This window comes from Belonocnema kinseyi, chromosome 2 (genome assembly GCF_010883055.1).
Source record: "Belonocnema kinseyi isolate 2016_QV_RU_SX_M_011 chromosome 2, B_treatae_v1, whole genome shotgun sequence".
NCBI lineage: Eukaryota > Metazoa > Arthropoda > Insecta > Hymenoptera > Cynipidae > Belonocnema > Belonocnema kinseyi.
The window spans coordinates 65,870,739-65,883,012 of NC_046658.1; the positions used below are offsets into that span (position 1 = coordinate 65,870,739).

General features: G+C 31.5%; 1 protein-coding gene across 2 annotated transcripts in view; it reads right to left on the bottom strand.

Annotated features, from left to right (window-relative positions):
- LOC117168318 overlaps window positions 1-11,973 on the bottom strand; it is a 20,943-nt gene extending 8,970 nt beyond the window's left edge. For both annotated transcript variants that reach the window (XM_033353891.1, XM_033353890.1), the window contains exons 1-4: window positions 11,921-11,973; window positions 11,417-11,604; window positions 4,382-4,514; window positions 2,889-4,003 (exon numbers count right to left, since the gene is read on the bottom strand). In XM_033353891.1, the coding sequence (XP_033209782.1) occupies window positions 2,889-4,003; window positions 4,382-4,514; window positions 11,417-11,546 (1,378 nt within the window). In that variant the 5' untranslated portion in view covers window positions 11,547-11,604; window positions 11,921-11,973. The remainder of the gene's footprint in view (window positions 1-2,888; window positions 4,004-4,381; window positions 4,515-11,416; window positions 11,605-11,920) is intronic.
- Window positions 11,974-12,274: the final 301 nt, after the last annotated feature.

A 12,274-nucleotide genomic window follows, 5' to 3' on the forward strand; every position in this document is an offset into this window, starting at 1 on the left:
TTCGTATTTGCCTTAAGCTGACAACGTCCGAATCATGTGATATGACTATGATACCGTAAAGAAGGTATTTCGCCATGAGTTCGCTTCACGAGAAAATTAGTAGAAAATAATGCAAAAGTAATAAGGATCACGCAAGGCTTCTTGAGTGACATCACTTTAGAAGGGAGCGCATCTTTGGCCTTGAAGATTTATCAGGGTCACAATTATTTCAATAATTATTTCAGGAAGCACAGTTTCCGCTGTAGCGTCACCTTCTTTACGCCCGAAAACGCCGAGTTTTCTTTCTTTCAGCTCAGAAATTTTTTAATAACAGGTTTTTACTACTAAAACTTACGAATAATCACGCGAAGTGCTTCTTTTACGCGGAATTGAAAATAGTAATCCATATTAACATGCAACCTTTTATAACACGTACTTTGTAAACATTGCTCAATGTCTGTTTTCTTTACTATAACTAATAATACACATAACACAGATAACAAAAGAAGATTACTATCATTTATATTTGAAATTGTACACTTTCAAACTATTGAAATTCAGTGTTCTTAAAGTTGAAAGCTAAGTGATTTTTCATGGTTCAAGCTGAAAAGCTATAATTTATTAATAAAAAATTTAGTTAACACTTTTCAGTTGTTAAATTTAGAATACGTATTACCTTTTTATAAGTAATGCATAGATTAAAAACCGTTCAATATTGTAAATTTGGATTTACACTCAAAGTTTACAGTCTTTAAAGTTTCGAATTTTAATCTATGCAATTTTGAAAGTTTTAAATTTACAATTGTAAGTTATATCAGATGTAAAATTGACTTATCAAGTTTTTATCTGATACTAAATGTTTAACGATTTCAATTTAAAATTCATGAATGAATAAGGTTTTCAATTGAAAAATTTTGTGCAGTTTTCAACCCCTTAAACTTGATAATATACAGTTTTTCCGCGTTTATTTAACATTGTTAAAAATTGCAACCTTCAAAGTAAGATTAGTATAATTTAACTTTATTTAAGTCAAAATTGTCTGTTATCTAAAATTCGTAATTTTTTCCTACTTATAGAGCAAGTTTTGTAATCATAACAATTTCGAAAATGTTTAAATTCGTTTAATTGAATTTGTAGGGCTTATTTTCACTAATAATATGCCTAAACTAACTGGAGGCTTTCTAAAAGTATTAATTAGCAATTTTTTAGCACTTTGTGAAATTTTAAAAATGGGTTTTTTATAGCACATTTTTTATTAAGATAATGTTAAGTTGATGCAAGAATATAAAAGACTTCTTAGCTCCAGACAAATCGATTCACCAATATTAATACATTTTTTCAGAGAGTACGGAAATGATGTACATTTATATTATTTAAAAAATCGATTTTTACAGTACAAATTTTCTCATTCACACACTTCAAAGCCGATAAAAGAATAAATAGGATACGCTGACTTAACCGAAACGATTTACCCATATTATTTATACATTTTATTCAAGAGTGAGAAAGTTCTGATTATTTATAATTTTATAAAAATCGGTTCTTCATACTAAAGCTTTTCATATTAACATAATTCAACATTAATGTAGAAATAGATAATACTCCTTGATTTAAGATGAATGGATTAAACTATAATTTCATTACATTTTACTAAAGACTAGGGCACTTATAGTCATTTATATAATTTAAAAAATCTCTTTTTTACTGAAGAAATTTGTTCATGGAGATAATTTAAAGTTCATTCAAGAATAAAAAATACTTCTTGATTCAAGACATTTTGATTTATCTACTTTTATTTTCTAATTTTGACATTCTCTAGGAGAAAGCAAATATACAAAAAAGTGGTAACACCCGAGATCAAAATATCGAATTCACAGCTTGTTTAATGTATTAATTAAAAGTTTCATATGCTTTTAAATTAGGAATTGTCAGCTTTGAATATTTCACTTTTCAATAAAGTTTTGAATAGTTTATTTAAAAATTTTTTAGTTCTAAGAGAAATTTCAATCTTAGTATTTGAATCTTACGAAAAATGTTTGAAATCAAGGAAATGTCGGGAAATGAACGGAAATATTTTCCCAATTAAAAAAAACATAAGAGAATATATTTTTTTCTTTTTATAAATTATAATAATTTCAAGAAATATCAAAACCAAAAGGTTGACAAAATGATTACAATCAAATTTCAATTAAATTTAACTAAAATCGATATCAGGTAACAGTTCAAAAATGACATGATGTATTGTTGTAGAGCAGGGTTGAACTCATTTCTTCTTAAGTAAAAAGACATTCAAATGGTTATACATCAGTTTGTTTATTTTATGGATTAAATCAATAATTGTTGATGCGTTATGGAACTAACGCCGAATTGTAAAAAAATCCTTCACCTTATTGCTAACGGATTAAAGCTGCTGTGGCTGAACGCATTATGTGCAGCATATGTGAGGCTGTACCGGAAGTTGGTGATTGCAGTGAGCTAATTTGCACAGTGTTTAAAATCCGTGTCAATGCCGTTGCATTTGTTAATCACAGATGGATTTACTACGATAAAACCGAGCTACTAAGTATTTTTGTTCGAATCGTGTTTTTAATTGCTACAACGTGGCATGAATGTTTAATTTAACATTTGACGAGATAACAAAATCAGATGAACTGAAATTTTCTGATAAAATAGAAGTTCCTTAAATTGATTTTCGATTCCTTTTTCACTGTTATATCTGATTTTTTTATTCAATCAATTATAGAGAGAAGTGCATCCTAGTTACTGATAACTGTTACGAACATTTCCTGCCATTCGAAAATTTTAAGTTTGTGGACGTGCTTTTGGAAATGTTCAGACATTCAGCTGAAAAATATTAAAGAGAAGGAACACGAATTTTACATGAAGGAGCAAAGAACTTATTATCTTACCTTTAGTACTACCAATTCCGTGTCCTCCATCATTCCCGCCAGTGACATAATGAGGATAACTCCGTTCCGGTGAATACTTGAAAACTGAAGTGTCTGGTAGCTGACCTGTCTGACGAAACCTGTGATTTTCGGGTTCTCTACGATGAACTACCGGTGTTGAATACCGATAAATCCCATGATCACTGTGCGAGTTCATTTTAAATCTCGACCCATTATCATCCGAATCTTCAATTCTACTTTTTGCCTTATCTATTCCATGAAATTCGAAAATTGAAATAGGCCTAACACCCACATCAGTTCGATGACCTGATCCACCAAAATTTATCCCAGAATAACCCACTTTATCAGAACCATGTTCGATCACAAATCCAAAAGAACCCGTAGGGGGTTTGTCTAAAGATTTTGTAACAAAAGGAACTTCTGTATAAACCGGTTTTCTTGAATCAAAACCTTTACTTCCTCCAGTCTCTGATTTTCCAGAAATTGTTAAATATGATTGTTGAACAATCGGTTTCGAATATTCGGAATAATCCACTGGAAAAAGATTCTTCCCGATGGAAAAACTTCCAAATCCACTGTCGCCAGAATCACTTTTCGTGGATTCTATGGTCCTAATTTTGTGTCCGAAGAAGGACCCATAATCAATTTTATCAAAAAACTCAGGTGCCTTTTCATCCACTCCTCCATTTTTATCAAATCGGTTGTAATTGTTGTAGTTGGAATCATGTGTGGAACTTTTATCGTGGGAATCCTTATGGATATTTTTATTTCTTTCGATGTCGTAAGATCGAAAGTCGTCGTCGTTGGTGGGAAACCATCTTTGATTAATTGTGCTTCCGGTACTCCTGTCTCCGTTGGGTCTTGTTGATTGAAAGACGACACCGGGTTGCATCGGAAGCGGATTGTTCATGAAGCTAATAGTTGGCATGACGGTGGTCATATTGTTGGACATTTGCATCTTTCTACCACCGCTAAGACTGAATAATCGATCAGCCTCGCAATGTGGTGTTTTTTGAGTTCTGATGTAGACATCGTAATCTTCATCTGTTTGGAGAGTATCGGAATTTGGAATCTGATTCCCGAGTATGCAGGATGCATTACCTCTCACTCCAATTCTAATAAGAGATTACTTTATTGTAAGAAATTTTTTTTAAAAGGCAAATGTTATGAATGCCTGATAAAGGATATATGTCAATAAAATGGCATTGTTTGGTCACAAAATAAAAAATTGTTCTTCCTGGAAAATTGGAGACTCAAGAATTAGTGAATCTTGTTTCCTGGTGCAGCAGTTACTTAAAAAAAAAGATTAAATGGAGAATGGAGAGTTCGATTAAATAATAGAGAGGAGATCAAATTAATCTTATTGAAGCTTCTTATCTAAACATTTATTTTCCATTTATTCTCTAAATGTTGTTTATGAATGACCATGAAAATAATCATTTATATAAACTGCAATGATAAAATAATATTATAATTAAGGAATTAAAACTTACCCGAAACTAATAGATTTGCATGTAGTTCTATTATTTGAACACGCATCTTCACAATCGGAAACTGTTGCTACCTGGACAGTAGTGGTATTAGCATCCGATAATCGAGAACCAATCGCCACTCTTGTATAGCAATCTAAAGCGAAATTAAAATTCGCATGTACCCAACATTTTTGATTAAATATTAAGGTATTTAGCTACAGAGTTTTAAGTACTAAGTATATTTTTTTAAATAAAACTGATGGGTGCTTTAAGAATTTACCCTGGTATAATATTCCCTTTCGAGATTTGTGCCTGGATGCCAATTTTTACTATTTATACTTCCAATATTTTCGATCGTACATTCAGATAAATCTTTTCTGAATTTCGCTCGGAATCGTATTATACTTCAATCGCAACACAAGCTCCTTATTCTTTGAGTATGGCAATAAAATCGCAATATTTCATGCAAAATTGCCTTAATTCTTGTGCCTATATGGCATAGAATATTCGGTTACGAAAGTGGTAATAGAGTACCATGTGAAATTCGAAACAGATTTTTTTAGTGCAATCTTTTAGTTATAAAGTTACGCGCAAACTTAATTTTGGGAGGCTAACTTCAGGTATACCACCGAAGATAAAATTTGTCTAATTTTCTTTTTTCTTAAGTTTGTATCTACGATTTTCGATTTTTGGGCTAATTTAACTAAGATAGCCTTTGTTGTATTATCAAAAATTGTTATATTTTTCGGGTGGATCCAGTTGGGGTATATTTTGTTATATTGGCAAGGGGTCACTTTTGGATTCGGTTGAAATATATTTTTTCAGTGGGAGTATAGTTTGGTGTATTTTAAAGAGTAAATGCTAGGTTTTCTTTTATCCTTGAAGTAATTAGAAAATTTATCTTAGAAAAAATTTGTCAGTATTCGTTCGAGAAGTAAGTTTGAGGGTTTTGACAAACAATTTGGGGCGCCAAAAAATCTTAGTTTGGATGCAGGCAGGGCGGGCGAAACGTTGCCTGGCCAAACATATCTGTTTTTAATTTGACATAATCCTCTGTGCAACAAAATTTCTGTAATTTTGTTGCAAACTAATAACTTTTTGTGGCAAAAAGATTTAGGACGCAGACTTATAGAGGTAAATTAGTAGACTATTGGAGTAGTTTTGACTAATGATATGATTTTTAGAGTTTGTGCAATAACCTAATTGGTCAAAACTATCCCACTTTCCTACAGTAGAAAAGTGGAATAGTGGAGGTAGATCAGTAACTGAGCTACCTCCACATCGTCCATGGGACTGCGTTTAAAATAAATAATTGGATGAATTAGATTCGGAACCGTTTCAAAAGAACTGCAAATGTGTGAAATAACATAAATAAAAAATAAAAAAATTTTTGAGGGCAAACGAAAACACTCGAGGTTCAAACAGTACAAAACGTGGAAATGAGGCGAAGCGCAAACGCATGCAAAGACAAAAGTTGCAACATTTTAATATTGTGAGGATCACACGGAATTTTAATTGGCCCCTAAGTTGCTAACCAAGAGGCTAGGCCGGTAAAAATAAAAATATTGAATGCACAAACAGTACAAATATTGAACGAATGCTTGCAAAGCGAATTTTAGAAAATTCTGACTTTGGGCGGACATCATCTAATTTTCGTAAAACTAAAAATATTTCATATACATACAGTAAAAATGACGTACGAATTCTTGCAGAAGGAAAAATGAAAAATGTCGAACTTTGGGAAGATGACTTGAAATTTGTATTTCACCCTAACTTGGTAGCTAAAAGGGTATACAAGAAAATATTAGATTATAAATTGCATAAATGACGAACAAACTTCTGCAAAGGAAAATTGGAAAATTTTATATCCGGGTGTGGGGGGGGGCGTTAAGTAAGCCCCCCCAATTAATTTTGCCCGCCGCTTGGTAAACAATGGGATACAAACAAACATATTAGATGCATATTGTACATGTAGTTAATATTGATGTACAAACGTAAGCAAAAAGAAAAATTAAAAATTTTAACCTTCGGATAAGTATAACCGGATAAGTATAACTGAATGGTTCCAACCGCAGAACTAGCTAATCAACAAAATAGGAATTTTTCGAGAGATCGAAGTAATACTCTGTAAAATCGAAATCTCTGTCTAAAACTAATACAAGAGTTTAATTGCGAGCTAAAGTGCTTCTGAATTCAGCCCAAAAAAGTATTATTAAAAACATTATCCAGTTCACAGAAAAAATATGTGGAAGTTTACAATCTCAAAGTAACATTAACATTAAATGGGAACAGGTTCGATTCAAGATCCCGATAAAAAGTGTAATTTTCAGTTTAAACAAAAAATAAAAACTTACTACTGAGATATTTACCCAGGAAAAAAGAACCGATAGTAAGCGAGTCGGTTTGAATTGCGTATCTGTCATTTTCAGATTAAAAAATAAAAATGCAATCGGTTGGCCACATTTTTAATCGGTCACCTGTGCGCGGTGCTCTTAAATCTGCTATTCCACATTCGTTACAATGCTGAGTGAATAGAGTTGAATGAGACTGACTAACCTGAAATAATTCCTATGATCATTCTACGATTCGTTAATGTGCATATGAATGGGTTGAGATTCAATATGAAATGGAGTTCTTAAAAGATCACACCCAATGGTAAAAATACGACGCGCACATAGCAATTTGCAAGAAGCGTGAATCTCCCAATTGTAGGTTACCTTAGGCTGTGTTCAACTGAGTGGACTATGTAGATTAAAATTTTAAAGAATTAATTGTTTTGAGTGAGAAGTATGAGATAATAAGTTTAAATAGTACAATGCTGATGAATAAAAAATTACAGAAATTCAAATTAAATAATATTGTAATATATTATAATTGACGCGACAATTTATTTATAAATTCAATAATTATTTAGTTGCAATTCTCTTTTTAAAGTAGTTTCATTAGATTATTCTGTACATGTATTATAAGATTTACACCGAATTAAGCGTCAGTGACATTCAACTTATTCAGTGCACATGCTAATGGCTGCAGGGAGTCCACGTGTTAGAAACAAACTCCGCAATTCGCTTATATCCATTTGCATCACAAACATCCAAATTTTGGTAAAGGCAATTTCGATAAGATAAAACGTAAGCGTTAGTTTTTGTAAATGTAAGATTAATATATGGTAAATGTGAAATAAGTCAATAAATTTTTGACATTCTGATGTGGTGTGATGCAAATATGTAAAAAAATGTTCAGCAAAATCAAATAAAATACCTGAAAATAAATAGTCTGTAAATAAAAATAGACTACATGTATGCCAGGATTTTCTTAAAGGTGGTCATTCAAATTGCTCTGGGAAATTGAGAAGGCTGAATAAGAATAAAAAAGTTTTCGTTAAAAATAAAGTATTATGTACCGGCAAAATAAAAATTGATGTGACTCTATAGCACTGTCAGAAAAGATTTTTTGCTGAAAGGTCTCTTAAAAAAAGAAAGCCTACAGAGCTTCGAGAAACTTAATCTTTGACCATATTTAATTAAGTAGACAATTTAGAATATGAAGAAGTATAAAAATACTGCCATCTAAAAGAGATCTTTTCGTTAAAGTTTTATTCAATTATTACAAATGTAAAGAATAAATATCCGAGCGCGAAGAGCGCAAATCAACCGTCGCGCGCCCTAGGCGCGCTCAAACTTGCTAATCGCGCGTGCAGCGTGCGATGAGAATGTGCACGCCAAACGGGCAGATTTTTTTTCAATGTGTTCGTCACCAATCTCGAGAAATAACTCATTTTTGCAGTGCCATGAAGAAATTAGGTTAACAAAAAAACAACGGAGTGATTTGTAAAATGAATACTTTTTTCAGGCTGAAATTGCTATAGTTAGTCTCTAACGCAACATATAGTGGTAAACTTATATAAAATATTACTGTCATAAACAATTATTGTAACAAAATTAATAGATTTTTAGCTTACTACCAATTTCAGTCTCTTTCAGTTTAATTGCTGAATATATTCATAAAAGTTGCAAATTATCATTATCAGTTGTCAAAACATGATAAACATTACTTTTATAAGCAAATTGAGCAAAAATGTAAAACGTTGTCATTTTCGCGCAGAGTGTTTGGTTTTGACACGCGAGTTTGTCTCTAAATGCATTAGCGGAGAGGTCGAACTACATTAAATTGATGAGTATCAACAAATGTCCTTTTTAAAAATAAACTGCTCAAACAAAATCAAAATTTTAGCATTTCAGAGCAGAATATTTGTTTTGTTTAAGCAAGTAATTCTACAAATGCATGTCTTGAGAGGTTTAAGTACAGATCATTGTTAACTTATAATATTATTTATTACGAGAATTTGTCAGGTGACAATATTTTTCTATTATTAAAATATATTTTATAAACAATTACAGATTTTTGCCAATTTTCAATTAGTAAATTGCATTCGTTTTAACCGAATTAATTTCAAATTACTAAAGAAATTCTTCCCTTATGACACTTTATTAATGAAATTGACTGCCAATAACTCAGAAAGGACCTTTTTAATAAGGAAACTTTGCCAAATAACAACGTTTGTTATTTGTATATTATATAATTATACACTTTTAATTAGATAAAAAAAACAATTGCAGATTCTTGATAAAATGACATTAGAAAGGTATATGGAGAAGTTATTTACAGTTAGTTCCGTTGAAAAAATAAAATCTGCCGGTTAAAAATTAACCAACATCTGTACTTGTTTGTACAATTTATTTACTTAAATAACAAACGATATCACGTGGCAAAGTCTCATAATAAATAGGTCCTTCCTGAGCCTTTGACAGTTGATTTCGTACAAAACAGTACATTAATTTGTTATAAATAATCAAGTTGTGAATTTGTTTGTGAAATTATTTATGAAATAAAAAATTATAGTTCTTTGATAAAGTATCATAAGGTTTTTAACTGACTTTCCAAGTCAGTTAAAGGTAAATCTGTTGAAAAGATGAAATCTGCTTTTTGATAATTGACAAAAATTTGTATTTTTTAAATCAAATTTATTCAAATAATTACAAATTTTGTCATCTGACAAACTTTTCTAATATACATGGGCCTTGCCGAGCGACTGGCAGTTGATTTCGTTACAAAAATCAGTATTCATTTGTTGTTAAGTAGTAAATTTCTGAATTAGTTGATAAAATTGTTTATCAAGTCAAGAATTATTTTTGGTTGGTAAAATATAATGTGGGAAGGATTTTCATAAGTGATTAAAAATTGATTTTGTTCGAGAAGTGAAATGTGCTGGTGGGAAATTGACGATAATTGTAATTTTTCAATTAAATTTATTTAAACAATTACCAATTATAATTAGGTATTAAAAATCATACACGTTATTAATGTCTGACAGAACATAGAAAATTGTCTGTTTTGGATATATGTACTATTTTAATCGAGTGCGTAGCGCGTTGCGCGTGAATTGAATGTCTTATTTACACCCGAAGGAGCTTTAACAAAAGAGAATTCATAATTATTAAATTACAGTTATCACTGGGGGTAGCACAAAGATCGAGCGCGAATTTTGCATAACTCGGGTAAAAGTGATTGCGCTGTTATCAAGGTATTTATTAATAATTGGGGAGCGTTGGGAGGTTAGAATTTGTTTGGCACCTTCATCAGTGTGATGGGGTACCCGGGTGGTCACTATAAAAAAATCAACTTTGAGTGACGTTGGGTTTTCTTCTGAGATTTACTATGGGAACGGAAATATAACTTAGAGTCTTTTAAGGCGACTTTTCATTCTTTCACATAAAAAATTTTTGTTGGGTGTTTTGCGTGGAGACACTCGGGATTTGATCACGTAGGTGTTAGGGGTGGTTTTATGGAGTTGTTAAATATTATCATGGGATTACGAGAATAACTTGTCGTTTTCTGAAGATAACTGGGATGATTATGTCAAATTTATAAAATTTTGGAGGGTTTGTCTGGTGGACTTGGGATTTGCTCGGGTAAAAGTGTTCGGTGAAATATACCTTGAAGTATTTTGAAGGTGACTTGTGCCATTATTTCACATTTAAAATGTTCTTGAGTATGTTGCGCGCAGACACTCGGGATTTCACCAAGTAGGTGTTAGGGATGGTTTTTTCGTGTTGTTAAATATGATAATGGGATTGAGAATATAACTTGTGGTTTTCTGAAGGTAACTTGGGTGATTACTTCAAATTTATAAAAATGTTTAGTTTAGTTTTAATTTTTGTTCTCTCTTTTTGCTGATTGAAAAATTGAAAGAAGGGTGGTTCGGGTATCCCATTACACCGATAAAGGTGTTTTTTGTCACATAGATAAGGGTTGAGGTCTATCAGACGTAATTACAACTTCAGGTTCGCTCCCTACGTTGTTTCCAAAAAATTTCCAAAAACCTCTGTTTTCCGAAAAACCTGGCATGATTGAAAGATATCGCTTTCGTATTCTGATTCATCGATAAAAATGAACAGTAAAGACCCACTTTTGGCCTAATTACAGTTCATCGTTTTTTGTGATCCTATGTTATAGAGGACTACAAATACTTCTAAAACATTTGAAAATACTGAAAGGAATTTTATAAGATTTCAGGAGGGATATGTATATAGGATTATATAATTGGAAACATTTTTGTGGATCCTCTGAAATTAGTTAAATTTGGATTTGGACAGATTTACGAGATTGAATACAGTTATAAGGAATATGCAGCAGAATAATTAAAATCTTAAATTCAAATTCCTTTGAATGCTTTAAACCCTCTGAAATTAGGAAAAATGGTAAAATTTGACAAAAAATTGCAGATGATTTTAACAGATTTTAAGACAGTTCAGAACGTAGTAAAGGATTAACATGTATTTTTTAATATTTTCAAGTCTGTAAAAAAATAAAATATCATTTTAAAGTTTGGCAGGTTGTCTCGAAAAATATAAAAATTTAATTTAATGAGCCAAAATGATTAATTTAAGAAAGAAAAATATGAAAAAAGTTGATGCGATTATTGGAATAAACAGAGTTTTTCTACAATAAAACCTAAAGATTTAAACTAATATCTTTCATCGTAAATATATTCACCATTTGCGATAACTGCCAGCTGGTTGTTAAACATAAAACCTTGGCCATCTATAATCTCGATGTAAATCAGAAACACAAAAATTTCTGCAATTATCCTCCTGCGATATCTCCCGCATTTCATCGACCTCATCGTTCGCGAAAATCGTAATCAGTCCTCTCGGTGGAGCACATTTGGATTTTTCTCTCAACTTGAACCAAATTCAAAATTGATTTTAAAAAAATATTTCCTTCCGATATTAATACTAAAAATATTTAACTACACTCTATCCCAGTTTCCATTCAAAAATTCCTTTATAAAACTTTTCAAAAATATGAATCTAATAGAAAAAATGTGTAAAAGTTTTGCAAATTGTAGGAAATAATACCATCATACAAAATCAGAATAAACTGTAAATTAATTTTATTATTATTATATTTTTAGGGGATGAAAAGAAATCTCTGAGAGTTTCACATAACTAGATTGATTATCAGATTCACAAGGCACAATGGGATTTTTTCATTTACTTGATTCAATCACGTGATTCCGTCGATCTATTTAAATCAGTGAAGCTCATTTTTTCGCGCGTGAAGTTACGTCTCTTGCAACAGGCAGACGACTGGAGCTTCATCTAACTGTAACAGTGTCTTATATGGGAAGTACAATCCTGGTAATACCTTCTTCTTCTTAGTCTTTTGTTCACCTGCTTACTGTTAAACACTGCAAACTGCAAGTACTACGTAAGTACTCTTGCACCACACCATGCGCCGGTTCATTCTTCGATTAGCGCGGTAACGAGCACTAGCGATGCAGCGATAGCTGCTCTTCCAACGGGGTCTCTATATTCGAATAAAACAGATTCTTATTTCATTCATTCATTA